This window comes from Cotesia glomerata, linkage group LG9 (assembly GCF_020080835.1).
Source record: "Cotesia glomerata isolate CgM1 linkage group LG9, MPM_Cglom_v2.3, whole genome shotgun sequence".
In the NCBI taxonomy this organism is placed as follows: Eukaryota; Metazoa; Arthropoda; class Insecta; order Hymenoptera; family Braconidae; genus Cotesia; species Cotesia glomerata.
Genome location: NC_058166.1, coordinates 9,336,459 through 9,359,138, shown reverse-complemented (window position 1 = coordinate 9,359,138; position 22,680 = coordinate 9,336,459). Strand labels below are relative to the sequence as shown.

The following is a 22,680-nucleotide window of genomic DNA, read 5'->3' as shown; positions in this document are numbered from 1 at the left end:
TATTTTATTCACTGTAAAATAAAGAGAGCGATTATTATTGTTATTATTATTATTATTTAAGATATAAAGTCATTATCAAAAGATCAAGTATAAAATCATATTATCAATGATAAAAAAAAATAGCGTGGAATGAAAATAATTTATGTTTATGAATTATGAGAATTTTATTTTTCTTATTTCTTTTTACTTTTACCGAGAGTCAGTGTGTGGTGGGATTGATTTATTTGGATTTTGCGTCGGTTGAATTCAGAGATATCGTCTTCCAATTTTTTACGACTCTCTTCCAATTTTTTCTTCTCGTCCATGTGATCTTTTTTCAATTTATCAAATTTATTGTGCAGCTATAACATGAAAAAAAATTATTTATCAGTAAAAAGTAAAATATGATCCATAGGATAAATATAAGAGTAATAACAATAATTTTTACTTCTTTTTCAGCGTCTTTCAATTCAGATTCCTTTTCCTTAACACGCGCGACAAACATTTGACGCATTTCATCTTCTTTTTGTTGTAGCTCTTGCAAATGCGCTGTTCTCATAGACTCACATGTTTGTTGGAAGCTTATTGGCTTGTTATCATGATCAACATCACTGAATCCCATCTAAAAATGTTCAAAAAAATGATTTAAAAGAATATAAATTAATAATGATAATAATGCTTAAAAAAAAAAAAAAATTAATGAATAAATTTGTACCTGTTCCAAACGTTTTTTGCGATAAAGCTCATAATGACGACAGTGAGTTTTTTCACGCATGTCTTCCATATTTGTTCTGATAAGCATTTCACGTAATTTAACAAAATCACAGTGCGATTCATTTTCAACCTGGACAGTACCCCAAGGATACTGACGTGACCGCATCATTTTATTCCCAACACGTACGAATTCTGTACTACCCACCACCGCAAACGGCAGCAATCCGTTCATTGATGAGTTAACCGCCGTTACGCTCTCGTCGTCTGTTGGAAATTGATAAATATGCACTCCGTTATTCTGCAGCTCTGACATTATTTTACCCTGAAAATCAAAATTAACCATTTAATTAATCATATATTAACATTAATTAATAAAAAAATGTAAGATGTATTTTCAATATAATAGTTCATTACATCTACTAATACTTATTGGCTAACCATAATGTTAAATTACACCAATATATCCATATAAAAAAATTTGGCTTCAATTTTAAGTCATATACACATAAACAGCAAAATTTACTATGCGTAGTCAGTCATTATTTAATTACTTATAATACTAGTGTTTAAGTTTTTTTTTCTTGTATTTTTAAACTTAACAATTTAAAAGATATATTTTTAATAATTAATTACCTTAAATTTCTGTAATTCAGTCTTTGAAATAGTGTCAGCTTTAGCAATTATCGGGATTATGTTAACCTTAGTGTCCAATTTCTTCATGCATACTAAATCAATCGATTTAAGTCTAAAATTTTAATGATAAAAAATTATAAAAGGTTTTTCAAATTATTTTTTTGTGAGTTCAAAGAAAAAGAATGATAATTACCCATGACCAGTTGGACAAATAAAATAAAGACAAACATGAATACGGCTATCGTGATAAGTCGAGAGTGATCTTTTTATCTTAAGCTCCTCTTGTAAATAGGCTTCAAACTGAGCGTCGATGTAATCAACAACGGCTTTAAAGCTGTCTTCCTTATTTATTTGATCTCCATATCCGACAGTGTCCACCAGAGTCAACTTTAGCCTCACGTTGCCCTCCTGGAGCTCGTAAGTATTGGATTTTAATTTAACAGCTGGCAAATTATGGGGGCTTGGGTTTGATTCAAAGTTGGTGTTGAACAACGAATCCATTAGCGTTGATTTTCCCAATCCTGTCTCACCTTTAATTTTATTAAATTTTTTAGTTTACTTCGATTAAATTAACCATTTAATAAATTAGTAAATAATAATAAATAATTAATATCACGTACCAATGCACAAAATATTGAATAAAAATCCATTTTGTACAGATTTATTGACAAGTTGATCCGGTAAACTGTCGAATCCAACATGGTCTGACAGCTTTAGGTTACGTATTGAAGTTTCCATCTGAAAACAAACAATTATATTATATAACTCAAAATTCTTAAACAAATAAAAACAATAATTACTCCATACTTAGTAATGTAATATAATGTGATATACAATAATAATAACTGATAATCAAAATATTTATGTTAATAAAAATAAAAACCAACGCCCATTGATTAAATTATCATTGTTTTAATTTCAAATAATATTTACAAGTTAATTATTCTAAAACAAACGATTGTTAATGTTATTAAATAGGTGAAAAAAAAAAAATAAATTATGGTTAATTACTGTCTTTACTAAATAAATTATTTAACTACTCACTTTCAAACGCTCGATATCTATCGCCGCCATTTTTACTTTGCAATTACTATACTATATATAGATAAATATATTATAAGTGTACTCATATACATTCATAAATATATATACATGTGTACTTTACTCGTACATACTTATGTACTTACATATATTTGCACAAGCGCTAGTTAAAATTGGAATAACTGATGAATATTAAATAGGGCAATTACTGTAAATTTTTTAAAGAAAAAAATATAAATTTTTTAATTTTAAAAGTCGAACTATTTTTAATATTTCTCTTTTGGATTAATTATTTTTGGTGAGTGTAATATTGAATTTTACATTAAAAATATATATTTTTAAAAAAGTATAAAAATTGAAAAGGCAAAGAAAAATAATTTTACATTACAATTAAAAAAGAGAAAAAAAATTAAAATTAATTTTACATTAATAATTAATATAAACTAGATGGGCTTATATATAAAAAATTTTTAATAAATTTATACCCCCCCTCCAGGCAGCAAGTAGCGCTGCCATAATGAATTCCGTTAAAAACCACAAGATGGCGGCACAAGCTTACAAGTCGCTCGCGTAAGCAGATGTACCGTTCCTTATTTTCATAATTTTTAACTAGTAATTAGCTTTGATTAAACCCAAATTGTATTTTAAATAATAGTTTTAATTATTTGGAAGCTCTGGAAATAATAATTGTCATGAACAAACACTTTTTGATTTCAAATGTCAACGCATTTAGTACCGGCGTCTGACAATATCATTTTTCCGTTGAATTTTCTATCACATTACAACATTATTATAATGATAATTTATTATTCATTGCATAGAATATTATAATTAATTGAAAACTTGAAAATGATCAAATATGAGTCAAAAAGTCGGAAACGATGATTTTAAAAAAAGAAAAAAATTTTTTGTCAGCACAATTTTATTATTGTTGGTATAAATATTGAGAAATTGATAAATAATTATTCAATGATTATTCTTCTAATAATTAAGATGAAAACAAAAATTAAATTGCAAAATTAAAAAATTGGCGGGAGTCAGGAAACAATTAAGTTTTGATTAATTATTTTTATCAAATTAAAAATGCTTCGTTATGAAAAATTTGTTTATAATATCATTTTATCACGAATTTTAATAAAAACAATGAAAAAAAAATATTTAAAATGTCGACACGCAATTTTAAAAGTAGATAGCGCGCCGATCGAATTTTTGCTAGTGACGTCTAGTGATAAAAAAGAAACTAAAAATGAGCTAGGGAATTTGTTGTAGTGTAAGAGTGACAGTAATCAGTACAACAGTGTCGACTTTCTAACATGGCAGATCAATCTGTGTTGTATTATCATGTGACGAACAAGGACTCGTAACATTTTAATAATAAAAAAACAAATAAGATAATTGGTTTAACAATAACCGGGAGTTTAACAAGTGGTAATTGTTGTATTTAAATAAAAGTGTTTATGACAATGGCGGACATTAAAAGTCCACCGTTTAGTGATATCAAAAGACCGGAGGAGGTAGTGGCGATGGCGATGAACGACAGCTTAAAATTCGCCGTCTTGATTGGGCTTATCGAAGTTGGACAGGTGTCTAATCGCGAAGTCGTCAACACCGTACTGCACCTGGTAAGCTAACCCTTTCCTATCTCCCTTATTATTTTTTCCTCACTAATTTTCATTTTATGTTGTTTCACCTTTTCAAAGAATTTTTAATCCAGCTCATACCTCATTATTTATTTAGTTTATTTTATATCAAACTCGTGTGTCCTTGGGCGAAGCTGTCAAATATCGCGGGAAATTTTTAAACATTTATCAATGTTTTATAACATGGCAATTCAAAATATGTCGACGGTACGTGAGTATACACTTCAAGCTTTTTAATTCCTTGGAATTTTGGAGTTACTTATTCACTTTAATGTTATCTATCGTTATTTGAATTTACCACGCCTCTATCACGATATTTTATGTCATGAAATTTAAAAGTACTTATAGAGCAGGTGTTTGATAGTTTTTAATTTTCAATTTTTAAATTGAATAATTGAATAATCGATTGATTTTTTTTTTTCAATTTAATTCAATGGATAGAGATTCTACATTCATTTTACAAAAATTTTTCAGATAATAAAAAATAAATTGATACCTGATGATTATTTTGAAATTTTATTTAAGAAAAAAATCTGACTAAAATAGTAATTTAAAAAAAAATTGTCAAATATATGTAAATTTTTAGTAAGACATTGACTTTTTTCAATTTTTATAAGATTCAAGTTACTTGACATTAAATTTTTTTTTAATTAATTAATTTTTTTGCTAAAAAAAAAAATTAAATTAATCTCTGTTATATTATATTTTTGAGTTAAAAAGCGCGTTTTTTAAATAATTTTTTGGAAATAAATCTATCAGAACTTTAAAAAATTTTATGAAAATTATGAAATTAAATATCTACTCTAAATAATTATTTCATTTACTAAATTATATTTATCTCTATACTGTGACTTGAACCCACGTATACTTTTTTTATCTGTCTTATTTTACACTTGTCATATTTATTTTTTTATTTTAACGTCTACCGCAGTTCCACTGTTTGACGTTTTTTTTTTTTTTTTCTTATGCTGCCGTTGTTATTATTATTTCTAACAATTGTTCTTTCATACATTGTCTCCACTTTTGTTTTATTTTGAGGCTAAATAAAATTTACTATTTTTATTTTATATCAAATATTTCACGGTAAAAAAAGTTTAGTAAACAATTTAAAATTTAAATGTATTTGCCAATATTCAATTTAATATATGAAAAAAAAGTAACAATTATTAGGGCAGTTTAAAAATCTATAGCATTTAAACAGATATGGCGCGCAGTAAAAGTAGCAATACAAGATATTTATTATTTATGATATCGTTATTATGAAAACATAGTACTACGGTTTTGTCATCGTGATCAGGTACCGCAACTAGCAATTTCGTCTTAAATCGTGTTTGTAACTAACGCTCTCCATTAATATCGTTAGTTACGGGTATTCAAACTCTCTACTGTACCACGCATCGTCGGTTGAATCGTTTTGTTTTCCACTAAAGCGGACACTTTGAACGTTATAGATACAGATTTCATCCTACGAGCTATCACATGTTGCTATTGCTATTCCTATTTTTCTTTGTTATTGTTTTTGTTCCATCCACAATCAGTTCTTTCTATTGTTAGGAATGAAATAAATGTTTGTGTATTCGACTCAGGACTTTTGTACCATGGGTGAAACAAATGTTCAATTAATTAACGTGCAACGATGCCAATTTCCAATTTTGTAGAATGAAATTTCTTAATTAATTTGAAACAGCGAAATGGACTTTTTTATTTTTATTAATCCTTTTTTTTTAATTTTTTTTTTATTTTAGCTCAACGTGTATTTTTAGATGTAATTTTTACGGATTTTCAGACGTTTAATTAATTTTAAAATTTGTACAGGTTTTACGAATTGAGTAAAATATGACAAGGACTTTTTATTATTTAATAATCTTCATTAACTGCTAATTGATGATTTTTAAACATTAGAAGATTTAATAAATACTTATTTATTAATAGTAAATGAATCATTTATTAGATAAGATTTATTAACAGTTAATTAATAATTGTTAATAGGTAAAAAATATTTAGTAAATCGTTTATTAACACACAATATTAAAACTGCTAATAAATATTTATTTATATTTAATAAATATTTGTTGACTGGTAATAAATATTTTCTAACTGATGTAAATAAACATTTATTTGGAGCCTTGAATGGAAAGTGAGTGTTAAAATTCTATTTAGATACTTTTTATAACCCCATAACATGGATAGATAAAAATTTCAATAGATCAGGTAGATTAATAGTTTTAGTATAAAAAATTTAACAAATAAAATAATAAATAATGAAGAATTATAATTATGAATTAGAGAATATTTTGTTGTGCTGAAGATATTTATCAATTGTCAATAAACTTTTGTTAACTGTTAATAAATATAGTATTTCTTCCCAAAAAATATTTATTAAAAAGTTGAAAAATAATTTCTTACACTTAATCAATTAATAAATTGTTTTTAAATCAATAAATGTATTGATAGTTAATAAACTCTTCTATTAGTGTAACGTTTCGGTTTTTAATTTTACTAAATAAGTTGAAAACAAATTGTAGTTTAACAATGTAATAACGCCATTTAATAGCAAACCAAACTACAAAAAGTATAAAATAATTTTGAATGATTAAAAAAAGTTTTAAATAAAAATAGAATGATTTAACAAAAAATTAATTTTATTGGAAAAAAAAAAACGTAGGGTGTTTTTTAAGATATTTCTGTTGTAATTTTAATTTTACAAATATCTAACTATACTTTATTCACAATAACTTCATCAAGGACTCGACTTTTTTTTGGCAATAAAATGAATTTTTTATAAATTACTCTATTCTTTTTTTAATACTCATTTAAAATTATTTTTTACTTTCTCGTTTATTCTTTTCTTTAAAGGATATTTTTCAGTTTCTGAACTACTATTCATTTTTATGTTACCTGAGGCACAGTTACAGTTTTTATAATCTTCATCATTTAATGACCATACAAATTTTCACACTTTTAATTAAACCACTTTTCTACTTAATAAATTAAATCTACCAAATTGTCAGTCCTTTTATTTCTTCAGTGACATTTTATCAGAGATTGAAATATAAAGTAAATAAAAAAATAAAACTTAAATTATTTCAGTTATGCAATATATAATTTAGGATATGTTATAAATTACAAAAAATAAATACCCGCTCATTAACTTCGAACACATAAATCACCTGATATTTAATAACATAATAATATGTACAATTAAATTGAACCAGCTGTCAATAAAAAATGATAAAGTTTTAAGTTTTACGTAACGATGATCGACGATACGATGAGTATGAGAATGTATGTTAGCATAGCTAGTACCTTGTAAATGGATTTTAGTACAATTACATTTACATCAATGACATTTAGTGTATAATTACGCAGAGTATAAGTATAGTAGGTACACCAGTTCCAGTAATTTCAGTTACAATAGACCGACTTGAATTTGAATTGTTGGTTCGAAATAGTACGCTAAGTTTTCTGTTTGAAGTTCATAATAGCGCTATTGTTATTTTAATTTATCGCATTTGCGATTTTATGCTAAATTAATATCTATTTATTATTTTTACTGTGTTTTTCTTTTCTATTTATTTTACGATGTTTTCATTTTATTTGCTTTGTAAATTATGGGAAAGTTTTTTTTTTGTTCCGGAGCATTGTTGTGAGTTTTATGAAAAAAATCTACTGAATATTAAATTATTATCAAACAATTAAAACATTTATTTAATTTTTTTCATTAATTTATCCTATCATTTTTTACTACTTAAAAAAAGAAGACCTAAATTTAAATTCTAAATTAAAAGAAAAATTAATTCATTGCCAAGAAATGTAGACAAAGCCGAATGTATTTTAAAAAATACTTTTAATTTTTTTTCGTTATAAATACTTAAATAAATTTAATACTTTAAATTAAAAGTATATCGTATGTCAGTATTCATACGACTTATAACAGAATTTGAAAGCTTTTTTAATATTTTGTATCCAAATACCCATACATCTATGAATTTGGCATGTAATTTCGCTTGGCTATGTATATAATTTAGGGTGGGCCAAAAAAAACTTTTAATTTTTTTTCCTTTAGCTACCGCGAAAATATCGTCCAAGATGACGAAAAAAAAAATCTGGTAGAGTTTGAGCTCTTAATATCAATATCTAGAGGTGTCACATGGTGATTTTTGATTTCTCATTTAAATAACACGGGAATTGTTATTTTTTTTTTTTGGAATTTTGATGTATCTCAACGAGTTATTGTGTCCTAAAAATGAATAGATATTTTTGTAGGAAATTGAACGGCCTACAAAAAAGGTCTGATATAATTTTTCGCTAAGTCAACTCGATTAAAAGTTATTCGCAGTTAAAGTTCAACTTAAAATAATATACAATCTTTCACAATTTTTTATACTTTTTAACAATAAAACGGCTTGAAATCATAAAACAACATATTTTTCTCGTTTTTACTTCCCAAAATTATTGAGAAAAACTTATGTCATATAACACACAATTCGAATAAAAGCGTTGAAAACTGATTTCAATATAGTCGGAAGTACTGTAAAGATTTTTGATGCGATTATATCTATTATTTATTAATTTGCTGTTACCCGCTTGCTTCGCTGAGCGCTTTGTAGAATTGCATTTTTAGATCTAGACTTGAAATTTAATTGGAGTATTGTTTTGATTTGCACAGATTCCAAACGGAGTATTGAAAGTTTCAGTTAAAGTCATTGTAAGTCTCATAAGTTAAGTTGAAATCTATCTAGCTTCAAATGCGAAGAATTTTTCTGTTATTCAAAATTTTTTCAGTGACATTATTTTTCTATATAAAATAAATTTAACATAATAAATTTAACATTTTTTTTACAAATTCTATTTAAATAATTAGCCAAATTTATTTTTTATAAGGTAAAAGCCCCAATAGATGATCATGTACCAGTATATGATCACTCCATGTATTTATATACCTATATTTGTGAATATAGATATACAAATACATGGAGTGATCATATACTGGTACGTGATTATCTATTGGGGCTTTTACCTTATATCAAATGTTTGGAAAATGCATTCATTTTCATTTGTTACAAACCCGCGATCTCGCAATCAGAAAAATTTATCGGTTATGTGATCAGCAAAAATAACATGTTATTTCCATGCATGTATGTAAAATTCTTAGTCCGTTGACTGAATAACTATCATTAATGTTAAGTTTTGAAAACTTTACTATGACTTTTACCCTGCTGCCAGAGAGACGATCTTTGTACACGGAAAGAAAATTGAAGGAGTTTTTACTATTTTACTATTGTAATTTTTACTAAATAAAATAGTAACGGTAGACTATACTTCTCATTTAGTAATTTTTACGATCTACTATTGTAAATTTTATCCAACAAATAAGACTAGCAAGAGTTCTAAAAAGTCGAATACTATAGAGCAAATTATACAATATGTGTTTGTGAACTTTACAATTCAACTATTGTAAAATTCACAGTTGGTTTTTAAAAGAAATATTAGGGAGGGAGAGAGATAGAAGGTTGGACTAATTGGTACCTGTACAGTAATCGAAAAAAGAAGCCGACTTTTTCGTGCTATCTGGGATTCGAACCCAGAACTCTGTGTTGGCAGCCAGAGACTCTCCCTCTACGCTATCCGAGGTAAACTAAGACCCACATCCTTTAACATTTACATAAACTCTGAGTCTAGAGCTGTGCACGGCCATCACTCACATTAATTGAGAAACATTCCAATTCAACTATTGTAAAATTTGCTATAGTTCTATTGGATAGATACAGAGGCAGCACTGGAAATTTTCATCTCTTACTTTTTACAATAGTAATATCGTATTTTTTCATGAATAAATAGTATTTTTTCTTTTAAAATATTTGACAATTAATAGTAATAAAAGTATAGTCCAGCTTTACAATAGTTGTATCGTAATTTTTCCCAGAAATTTTTTCCCGTGTAAGGAAATTTTTAGAAAATTTCATTGAAACCCAATAGACTTATCCTAAATTTCATGTCTCAAAAAGTCCTAGTTCATAAACAACAACATTTTTTCTCTTCTACTATTTTTAGCTGATATCTAATTATTAAGGAAAAAAAATATTCAAATCGGTTGACCCTGGAGGCCATTTCTGGAATTTCCTGTTTCTCTTGAGATTCTATCAAATTTTATTTCTGTACACAGAAAAGGAAGTAGAATTTATTGAAATCCGTATTGAGATGATCTCTACATGACCAATAAAAGACTACTACCAAATTAAGTCTATAGGAACTATAGCTAGTAAATTTTAAATTTTCATTCTTAACACCCACCCCCGCAATCCGTATTAGGAGTAGGTTATCATATAACATAAGTTTTTCTCAATAAATTTGGGAAGTAAAAACGAGAAAAATCACGAAAAATATGTTGTTTTATGATTTTAAGCCATTTTACTGTTAAAAAGTATAAAAAATTGTGAAAGTCATCATATATTATTTTAAGTTGAATTTTAACCGAGTTGACTAAGCGAAAAATTATATCAGACCTTTTTTGTAGGCCGTTCAATTTCCTACAAAAATATCTATTCATTTTTACCACACAATAACTCGTTGAGATACATCAAAATTCCAAAGAAAAAAAAAATTCCCGTGTTATTTAAAGGGGAAATCAAAAATCACCATGTGACACCTCTAGATATTGATATTAAGAGCTCAAACTCTACCAGAATTTTTTTTTCGTCATCTTGGACGATATTTTCGCGGTAGCTAAAGAAAAAAAAATTAAAAGTTTTTTTTGGCCCACCCTAGTATATATACATATATATTACATCTATACACAGATAATAACGCCTGCATGAGCTTGAAAGTAAATAGACACACGAGACTATACGTCAGGCCGTGTAGTAAATTGTAATAGATATATATCTACCCCTAATATGTTTGATTTAATCATTATATCGCAATTAAGATCTCATCTGAATAGTATTATCATTAATAATTTTATAAAATAATAATAATAATAAATTTTAATGGTGAATAAATAATGAGCACTATTTAAGACACAGTATCTCCTGAAATATTGAAAATAGCCCGATAATACAGAAAAAATTTTTCTTGGAAATTTTGTAAGCTACAATTTTGGCTTCTGGTGACTTTTTGATTAAATTAATATTTTAGGAGTTATTGCCATTTTATAACTGCAAAATTTTGTGTTCAACTATTATTTTCATTAAAAAATTTTTTTTACCTTAATTAGTTAATGGAAAAAGTAAATTAGTTTTGTCAAAGGTAACATCTGGATGTAATTAATCAATCTAGGTAATTAAAGAGGACATAGAGAGCATATGGAATATTCATTTACTTTAACAAAATTATCTCATTATCCTGAGTAAAATTCTTTTTTATTTTTAAAATTCTGATTGCTCACTTTTTAGTTTCATATATATATATATATATATATATATATATTAGACTGGGCCAAAAAAATTAACTATTTTTTTTTTTTTTTGTATATCGAAAATATTATTTGGGATGACAAAAAAAAAAATGTTGTGAGAATTTGAGCCCTTAATATTTATATTAAGAGGTCTATCATCGCAACTTTTAATTTTTTTTTCCGGAACGGGTTTTTGTCTCATAACTCCTAAACCATCGAGGTAAATGAAATAAACTTAGATGTTTTTTGAAGCAAATTTAATTGTCTACAAAAAAAGACTGATTGAAATTTTTCGTCAGATGAACCGTTTTCTTATAAACACGCCTTGAAAATTGATAAGATTTCAGAATTTTATTGTTTAACTTTGGAATTTTGTAATTCACTTAAAAATTAGTATCCGGAAAAATTCAATAGAGATTCTTGAAGGGAATTTAATTTCCTACAAAAATGTCTCTTAACATTTTTAGCTAAATTCACTCCTTTGAAAGTTATTCAAAGTTAAAGTTGATGTCAAAATAAAATTCTGGTTTTTTCGCTGTAAATTTAATTTTTGAGCCCATTGAAAATTTTGATCTTTTTATAGATAATAATTTTTATTTTATCAACAGAATTATGAAAAATTTGAAAAATCATAATATATTTTTATTTATTGGCATTGAAAAGCTATTTTCTGCAGAAAATTGCATTTTCACTGTGTTTTGATAGTTTAAAAAATAACAATCATGTTGTTTTCTCATTGAAAATTATTTACTTTTTATTTAATACAAATTTATCTACGAGAATCCGCTTTGATTAACAACCTCCCCTTACTCCCCTTGTTTCATTTTTCGACATCAATCCACAGTACTACTTCTCATGAGATTACTCTCTCATTTTCTCAATAATTGCGTCGCTTAATACGAATGCTTAGCAGAAATTAATCATCAATGATATAGTACACATTCAATAAGAAACAAAATCAAATTACAGTCAACGCTCTCTGTATTTGATTCGCCCGTCCAGGACCATTCTCTGTACTTGACTCGTCCATAAGAGCTGTGTAAATTCGTCAAATACAGAGGAAAAATGTGGTCAAACACAGAGAGCGGTTAAAATACAGAGAGGTCCAATACAGAGAGCATCGACTGTATCATTCATAAAAAAATTTTATAGCACAAAAAATATCATTGTATGTATTTTAATCATTTATATTCTATAAGGAAAACAATATAAAACTTTAGTACATCTATAATTATATTTAACAATTAAAAAGACGGAATAATCATTCAATTAACGTACTTTTATTGCAATTAGGAATTTTTTCCGATACTCACTAATAACTAGTAATAAATATTGGAGCTGTTCTTCGTCTTTAGTAAGGCATTGATTGTAATCTTCAATTAGCGCTACACCACGTTCCGCGACATCATTGACAACAGCCAATTTACTAAAAAATTGTTGACATTCCTGAAAACTATCGATGCTGGACCACTTGTCGACTTCTTCACTTAAAAATTCATGTGGCAAGTCAAAGTCTTTTAAAATTGTTAACGATTCTGTTGAAATGAAGTCACTTACATCTTTGTGTAAAAATTCATGTAAGTTTTTGTAGTCAAATTCATATTTTCTGGCTTTAGTTTTTATAGGGTTCCGATTTTTCAAATTTTTTACCATTTTTTTCTTTACTTCCGGATCTACAGCATCGTCAAATAGAGAAATTATGGCTAATTTGTCACTTAAATACCACAAATGATCGCTCATTTTTTAAAGCTCCTTTTGATACAGATGAATTAATTTTATCATAGAGTATCAATTGTTGCATCAAAATTAAGTCATTATTTGCAGCTAAGATAGCAGAAGGTGAAGTGAACCAAGCTTTTATATAAATGACAATTATGAAAATACATACTTGGCGAATACTAGTTAATTCATGAGGGGTCAGCTTAAATTCTCCCCTAAAAATATATATTTTCAGGCAATAATTACCTTCGACATCCAACGAGCATGACTCATCGCTCCTGGATGTTTAAAGGTGAAATTATCTTTTGGAATAACTCCTAAAAAAATTGACGATAACTCTAAAAATTCTCGGTAATCATTCCTCGGAAGATATTTCTGCAACAAATGAGTACGAATGAAAAAAACTGATTTTCTTAATCTAGAATTAATAATTAAAAAATCGTTTTTGAATACTAAAAGAACAAGATTTCAATTAAAACAAAGTACAAAATTCGATCAATTTTAATTTAACATAAATTACGAGTTAAAGATAATCACGTATATTTTTGTCTATGTTTAAAATGAATTGTATTCGATCGACACCAGGAAATTACTATTAATTTAAGGTTTAAATTTTTCCATTACACAATTTTTTTAAATTTACCGAAAGGAAAAATTTCTTTTGAAAAATATGGGCATTCTAGTGACAAGACATTGATATGTTGGAAATTTTCAACAATTTCATTTCTTTTGCAGAAGAAATCAAAATTTTTCGCACAGTAACTTTTTTGTTGGAAAATAGTTTAACTGATTAAAAAAATAAAAAAACAAAAATACAATTTTAGATAGATAACTTGAGAATTTTCATTCAGAATTGTTTTTTTCCAAATGTAGAAAACTTCTTTCAATTATTTGCATTTTCTTAAAAAAAAATTTTTTCTCTCAGTGTATAGTGAAAAGAAAGTTGTTTTTGAGTGCTTTTGTGAATGATATTATGTAACTAAAACATACCAGCGAATAACTTTCAATAAAATCCAATGTTTCGTCTTTTTTCTCTGATAGTACTTTAGCAACAATAGGATCATTAATTCCTGCACTGTATTTTGATTTATCTATCTTGTTCCAATTATTTTTGAATCTACCAAAAATTGAAACATTTGGGCCATTTTGCGTTGGCCAGTATACTTCAAAAACACCTTTAATGAGTAGTTCAATGACGTGATGACGACATGGCAACCAAATGAGCTTTCGCCCTAAAAGATTCTCTAGTTCTACGCCAGCGCCACGATGAATGCCTATTTAATAATAGAATCATTAATGAATTAAAACAAACATGAAAAATAAAATCTCTCAATTCTAAATACTTTGTTAATAGTATTGATTTACCTGTATTTGTATATGCAGTATCAAAGCACACCGCTTTGACATAATCACTGACACCCCAATGCTTCAAAGTTGAGTTTACTGCTGAAGCTTGCTCAATTCCAGTTCCTGCTCCAATTTTTGGAATGCCTAATAATTGTTCAGCGCCAGACGATGTCAGAAGAATTGGGAGTCTATCTACAACATCTGCGCCAACAATATCGCTTAACAATTTACCATCCCAATGAACTACGTAATTATCATTGAACTTTAAGTCTTTTTTTAACCCTTCAGCTATTTCTTTTCGAAGAAGTATACGATTTCGTTGGATAGTTTTATAGCTTAAATTAACATTCCGAAGATCTATTCCAACGCTCTGTAAGGTAGCTGCCAAAATATATGTAGCATTTCTGTTGCTAACATTTGCACGATCAAGCGCAGCTGCTAAATTTGGAGTGATAATGTTTATTTTTGGTATTTTTTTTTCAGACAACAATTCTGTTTCAAAATCGGAAACATTTGAAATTTGACTGATAGTTGACTGCGACGATGTTAGTAACTCTTGACTAGGTGTAATTTCATTATTATTATTATCATTAACCAAATCTATTTCTGAAAAGTATTTTGATATTATTTACAAGAAAATGTGATCAAAGTATAACAAGATTACATAATATTTAGTTATCAATTAGTTATGCTGAGCATAAAATTACACAGAAAAAACTTCTTGCACCAAGAAAATTTTAAGGAAGACAAAAAGTTATTTTGGAGCAAAAGAAATTTTCTGGGGTCAAGAAACTTTGACTTCATTAAAGAAATTTTTAATCTTCCTTAATATTTTCTTGAGCCAAGATAATTTACCTTCTAGTCAAGAATTTTTTTCTGTATACGGTTACGGGAACAGAATAAATTGCAATTATTTTTTCAGTTATTAATTTTATTAAATCAAGTATTATTGTAAATACCAAATATCTACCTATCTCATCGGTTTCCATAATTTCAACATATTTTCTCGAAGTTTCTGGTGAACTGGAGTTATCAGAAATTTCTGGTTGATTCAATAGTTTCTGAGCCGAAAAGTTGTTGATCTCTCCATTCAAACTTCTTAGACCGTTTTTCCAGCGATATTAAATAACTGTTGAATTTTTGTTCAAAACTCACTTCTTTTTGTTTTGAGCTTGTGATTTTATTCTTTTCTTATTGCACTGCAATAATTGCCATTTTTTGAAAAACTCAAGTATTTTGTTAATCGTATTTCGAAGCCCGGAGGTTAAAATTTGTAAATTTTTCCAACAATCTTGAACTATATTTGCAGTTTTTTTTGCACTTTCATTGACTTTTAGATGAAGAACTTTGTGATGATAAAAAAATAATAATAAAACTTCTTTTATAGTGGGAAGTTTACGACCATTAATTTTAGCTATTGGAACACCAATCAAATTAATTTTTTCGGTTGTCATATTGATACAGTTCTTTGATATTATTCAATTATATTTACGTAATCAAAATCACAACAAATAAAGAGAGTCAGGTTGTAATAAAATTGTAACAACACTAGAAATTAGACACACAACTCACAACACGAATACTGAGATTAAAAGCGACGCTCGATCCACAATTAACAATGAAGAAAGATGCTACAGTTATCTAAAAAACATAACCTCTCTATTTGTAGAACAATGGAATGTAAGAAATACCGAAAGTGAAGGTCGAACTAGGGGTCCTTTTTTTTAGAAATGGTGATAGATGAATAAAACATCGTGGCGCTATATAATACGATACTAATAATTAATAATATTGTTTTGAGGTTATGTTCAATCGGTTGGCTTTGTATTAAGCGACGCAATTATTGAGAAAATGAGAGAGTAATCTCATGAGATGTAGTACTGTGGATTGATGTCGAAAAATGAAACAAGGGGAGTAAGGGGAGGTTGTTAATCAAAGCGGATTCTCGTAGATAAATTTGTATTAAATAAAAGTAAATAATTTTCAATGAGAAAACAACATGATTGTTATTGTTTAAACTATCAAAACACAGTGAAAATGCAATTTTCTGCAGAAAATAGCTTTTCAATGCCAATAAATAAAAATATATTATGATTTTTTCAAATTTTTCATAATTCTGTTGATAAAATAAAAATTATTATCTATAAAAAGATCAAAATTTTCAATGGGCTCAAAAAAATTAAATTTACAGCGAAAAAAACCAGAATTTTATTTTGACATCAACTTTAACTTTGAATAACTTTCAAAGGAGTGAATTTAGCTAAAAATGTTAAGAGACATTTTTTGTAGGAAATTAAATTCCCTTCAAGAATCTCTATTGAATTTTTTCCGGATACTAATTTTTAAGTGAATTACAAAATTCCAAAGTTAAACAATAAAATTCTGAAATCTTATCAATTTTCAAGGCGTGTTTATAAGAAAACGGTTCATCTGACGAAAAATTTCAATCAGTCTTTTTTTGTAGACAATTAAATTTGCTTCAAAAAACATCTAAGTTTATTTCATTTACCTCGATGGTTTAGGAGTTATGAGACAAAAACCCGTTCCGGAAAAAAAAATTAAAAGTTGCGATGATAGACCTCTTAATATAAATATTAAGGGCTCAAATTCTCACAACATTTTTTTTTTGTCATCCCAAATAATATTTTCGATATACAAAAAAAAAATAGTTAATTTTTTTGGCCCAGTCTAATATATATATATATATATATACTCGCTGGATGAATTTAAAGTTTTCCCATATAACTAACCCGTTAAAACTGCAGTCACGGTGATGAAAAAATTCTTGTGGACCCGGATCAAGTATGATTCTTTTGTATTTTAATTTACTGAATCTAAATCTGAACGTTAATTAGCCCAGTGCCCCGTTAACGTTTAAAAATTAAAAAAATCTCAAAAAACCAAAAAAATTGGGAAAATTGCAGTTACAAATTTGAAAAAAAAAAAACCTGTAAAACACGATTAAATACTATTCTTGTATTTTTCCACGCATGAAATACAAAAGAGAATAACAAACGGAAGAAAAATTTACGGCGCAGATCGTTTGAGAACAAAAGAGTTCGATTTCAATGAAGAACAGTTTGAAATTCGAGAAAATAGTTTTCTTTATTCTAGTTATACGTCATTTTTTATAGATATTAAAATTTTTTATATTTTCAGAATCTTAATTTATATTTTATGCGTAAAAAAAACACAAAAAAAATATTTAATCATGTTTTATAGATTTTTTCTCATATTTATAGCTGCGATTTTCCCGATTTTTTTGGTTTATTAAGATTTTTTTTAATTTTAAAACGTTAACGGGGCAAGAAAACTTCAGATTAAAATTCAATGGAACAAAATACATGAAAATCATACTTAATCTGAGTCCAAAAAAATTTTTATCTCTATAACTTCAATTTTTCATGATTTATTGCAATTTTTTTGGGTTTTTCGTTTTTTATTTCAAATTTGGTCGGTTCAGCAGGCTAATTAACGTTCAGATTAAGTTTCATTAAATTGGAATACATAAAAATCATACTTGATCCGGGTCCACAAGAATTTTTTCATCGCTGTGACTGCAGTTTTATGCATTTTTTTGGGGTTTTTTGCATTATGCTCAAAATTGGAGGGTTACCGGGTAAAACGGACTTGAAATTCGGATTCAGTGGGTCAATATTCATTTCGATAGGTAGGTGCAATCCAAAGTACATACCATTTTGTTTTGTGTGCCGGAGTTATGTATGATCATATATTTTGGATATATTCTATGTAACAACTATATTTATTAGAATATTTGTCAGACAATTAAAAATTTTAAAAATTTAGGCATTAAAACGATATCACAATATTTGATTATAAAAATATACAATGTTATAATTTTTTTTATCAACTGTTGTTTTATTAAAAAGTATAAAAATTACGATAAAATAGTGTCATTTATTGTTTTCTTGTAATTAATGAAATTTATCTCAGAGGCAATTTATTGAAAGGGTTCAGCTATCAATCTATCTTATAGAAAATTGAATTCTTTACAAAAAAGGTCCTTTGCAATTTAGGTGTCAGATCAATAGTTTAGGAGAAAAAATAAAAAAACCACGACTTTTGAGCAAAAATCGAATGTACAATTTTTTACTGGCGTGGTAACTCATAAATTGGAAATAAGCTGTCAGAGCTTTTAAAGAGGAAGGATTCCTCTACAACTTCTGCCCATGGTCAAATGAATATCATGAAATGTCGCTATGCTATAGATAATTTAAGCAAAAAAAATTATTTTAACGGGTTAATTATATGGGAAAACTTTAAATTCATCCAGCGAGTACTTAAAATTGAAATTAAGAACTATCCCTTGGTGAGAATTTTTTTTTCTATGTTCAGAACAATATTTCGTCAATGGAGTGAGAAAAAAAATAGTCGTCTTAAATGAAGCACCCTAATATATATATGTATATATATATATATATATATATATATATATATATATATAATTGGGTGATTTACCTGCTGGGAACAGTATAGACAAGTTGGTAAAATATACCAGAACTTATCAAGATAATGAAATATATTATTCAGAAAGGGCTTGAAATAGCATTATATACGTAACGCAAATAAAGTTTTAAGTCCGATGAAAAATACCCATGACATATCTCCTGCTCAGCTATTGCTATTATATAGCAAATCCCAAAGCCCGTTCACAGATAAGAGGAGCCAGGAAATAAGCGAAGAGAGATTTAAATGCCAGTTAAACTCCACCGATTCTGCTTTTGTCGTCAGTTCTTTGGATTTGATATTGAACAAGATCACGTCAACTGGACCCCCTATTTTCCACTTGATCATGAAAATTAAGTTCATGTATTTTTTTTATAAGTACATACCAAGATAAAATGATCCCCCAAACGATTTTTAAAAATTTCGATTTTAACAATAATTTTTTTTACAATGAAAATTTTAGATACTTTTAATTAAAAAATGATTGTAAATCAACCGTCAAAGTTAAATTAATGGGACTTATATATATATATATATATATATATTAGGGTGTGCCAAAATGTAACTCCCGTGGAGAACCTTTTAAAATTGGAATTTTGAGTTCCGCTTTTAAAGGGGTGTTTGGGCATTCCCTGAGATATTTTGGGGTGAGACGAAGTATTTGATTTTCATAGAATTTTTTAACAGAAGCTTAGTTTAGGCATTTCCAGTGAAAATTCAAAATTTGGCCGGAAGTGCCCAATTAAATCTCCTGTTAAAAATCCTATAAATAATCAAATGAATCCTCTCACTCCGAAATACCTCAGGAAATGCCCAAACACAGCTGCTGTTAAAAGTGGAACTTAAAATTCCAATTTTAAAAGGTTCTCCTCGGAAGTTACATTTTGGCACACTACTGCTGCTATATATATATATATATATATATATATATATATATATATATATATATATATATATATGTATATATGATGATGACTGATAGATTTATTTACCATCTATTTCGGAAGCTGGATGTTTTTTTTTTTCTATATTATATTTACGTCGGGAAGTTGATATTGGTCAGTAAGCTAGTAAATCAATAAACCTCTGGTTCACTACAACTACTAACTTGTCTGTTAACATGAAATCATAACTGAACAATTAAAGTGAAATATTCTGTTCAGAACTACACTAAAAATTTTTACAATATTCAATGAAAAAGTGATACCAATACCAATACCTATAGCTCAAAAACTCTTAGCTTTCTCTTCAGAAGTTGAAAGCGAATCCTAGAAGTGTCCTCAATGAGATTAAAGATTCAGAATCTTAGATTACAAAGAATAACTTATTATTGAAATAAAGCCCAAGCCCAGTGAAAAATTCAACGACAAGTTTAAGGAAAATTGTATGGTATGAAGATAGTAGTTCAAGCACCATCGTCCGCCGTCTACCGGATCAGGGGAGAGCCAAAGAGCTTGATTGAATAGTTATAGAACGGGATGGGAGGGATCCACCCCATTCTTTAGCTTCTGATGAAAGATAATCGTTTTATGCTTCTGCTTCTTAATTCTCATGAGAATTAACCTTTTTCGTTTTTCAACCCCTGGATTCCCTTTAAGAAAAATTATCATTGTGATAATAATCAGCAGGATTTCATTTTGTTTTATTTTTTTGATGTTATGTTATACTATAAGACTTTGAGAGTTAAACTTGAATCAGTCATTAAATCTCTTTCAGGATAAAAAGCTTTTAATTTTCGTCGCTTTGCAGGATTAATATTGCGTCACTGAATTTATTGACAAATTGCATTCACAGAAATCGAAAGTTTGGATTTAATTTAATAAATTACATGTTGCTGATGAACTTTTTTTTTCGATTAAACGTAATTTTGTGATGAATTTAAATTATAATCGAATAAATTCTAGAAAAATTTTTTTGATTCAAGCAAAATATTTCCTTCAAAAAACTTCCAAATTTTTTGGAAACCTTAGAAAAATTTTTCTTTATTTCTTATTTAATTTATTTTGGCTGATAACATTTTGAAGAATAGAAATGTAAGATTTTCAAGACAAAAGATAAATATTTTCAGTTAAAGAGCTTTATTATTTGACAAGTATGGTTTTACTGATTAGAGATAATGAAATTTGAATCAGGTAGATACCGACCAACAGTATGCAAATGAGAATTAAAGATTTGAAAACCAAGAAAATTCTGGATTTCTTAGAAGTAACTTTTATCATTTAAAATTATTTCTATTCAACAAATTAGTTTTTGAATCATTGTATTGCACAACTCATAATGCGAAGCATTAAAAAGTTCTTTATGTGAGCGTAAAATTTTTTTTGGCCATTGCTTTGCAACTGTTTTTATTGTAACATTTTTGGTTGGAGTATGAAAATTCTGAGGTTAAGTATATATTATTTTTTATTTCAGAGATTTTGATTTTAGATGAAGAATAAAAATTTATTCGATCAAGAATTTTTTTTTTTTTTAATGAAAAATTGTTAAATTTCAGAAATTATTTTACTTCATTGAAGAATTTTTCGGTATTCCTAGCGACACTAAAAAATTTTTTTGGGTGACGATAGATTTTCTTGAGCAAAGTTTATCTTTTTATTGTTATACTCTTGTTAGCCCATGGACACTAATATAATTTGTATACTATCGAACAGATAATTCCGTCAAGAATAATTATCTAATCTTCAAAAATTGATTCGTTGTAATGGAACGAGAAAATGACTAAAATAAACTAAAAATTTGTTCCCGCCAAAAAATGAAAAATCGTTGGTACACGGAAAGAAAATTATGGCAATTATTCCTATACCATTATGGGAATGGTTCCCATAATGCTATAGGAATAATTCCTATACTATTATAGAAACTATTCCTATACACTGAGAAAAAAGTATTTTGCTACTAAGGATATTTTTTTTGATAATCAGAATACTTGGTATTGTGCTACTAAGAATACGTGGTATTTTGATAATCACAATAAGTATACTGACTTTCACAATATCTAGGTATACTGATTATCAGTATACCAATGTAACAGACTATTAGATGTTTATAACCTCACTTTACTGGCACAAATCAATTGGCTTATAAAGCTAACAAAACAAATTAAAATTAAAATTAAAAGTGTAATAATAAATTTTTTTCAAGCTAATATAATAAATATTAGTTGAATTCTATTTTTACCAGTGCATAAATCAAATAAACTAACTGTTAGTGTTAAAGCGTCAAAATACCAAGTATTGTGATTATCAAAATACTTTTTTCTCAGTGTATTATTATAAGAATGGTTTCCATAATTTATGGGAACCATTCCCATAATAGTATAGGAATGGTTCCCACAATATATAGGTTTAAATTCTACACGGAAAAAAAAAATTGGGGCTGCCACATGGTACATTCCTGTGAAAGATACATGACTTTCATGTGACAGCAACATGATTTTCATGTGGCAGGCAATAATAGTTAAAACAACAATAATAATTAAATAATAATAATTTATATTATTAAGAGAATAAGAACAATTTTATCTCCTGGATAGTCACATGATGAAATCGATTTTTTTAGTGAAATTTAGTGTCATTGCAAAGGACATAAACTTGAATTTGTGCCTTTTCAAGGTTTCATATCATTCTCGTCGATAGTCAATTTATGATGATAGATATTTAGGTTGCATTCAAAAATGCTCTATCTCTAAACATATAATTGAGAAATGACCTTGTATCTTGTGAACTATTGACATTTTTAAAGATA

The 22,680-nt window shown here is 27.3% G+C and overlaps 2 protein-coding genes across 4 annotated transcripts in view; one reads left to right on the top strand and one right to left on the bottom strand.

The window, feature by feature from the left end:
• Nucleotides 1-2: 2 nt before the first annotated feature.
• On the bottom strand, nt 3-2,437 carry LOC123271863 (septin-2). The gene is made up of 7 exons (XM_044738388.1): nt 2,371-2,437; nt 1,947-2,064; nt 1,520-1,856; nt 1,327-1,438; nt 695-1,015; nt 428-601; nt 3-341 (listed from the first exon to the last, which is right to left on the bottom strand). Exons 1-7 carry the CDS (start codon nt 2,398-2,400, stop codon nt 174-176), a joined length of 1,260 nt encoding a protein of 419 aa, XP_044594323.1. The 5' UTR covers nt 2,401-2,437; the 3' UTR covers nt 3-173.
• A 1,202-nt stretch (nt 2,438-3,639) lies between these two features.
• Nucleotides 3,640-22,680, top strand: part of LOC123271818 (neurobeachin) — a 497,397-nt gene continuing 478,356 nt past the window's right edge. For all 3 annotated transcript variants that reach the window (XM_044738256.1, XM_044738261.1, XM_044738253.1), the window contains exon 1: nt 3,640-3,989. In XM_044738256.1, coding sequence (XP_044594191.1) covers nt 3,825-3,989 — 165 coding nt within the window. In that variant the 5' untranslated portion in view covers nt 3,640-3,824. The remainder of the gene's footprint in view (nt 3,990-22,680) is intronic.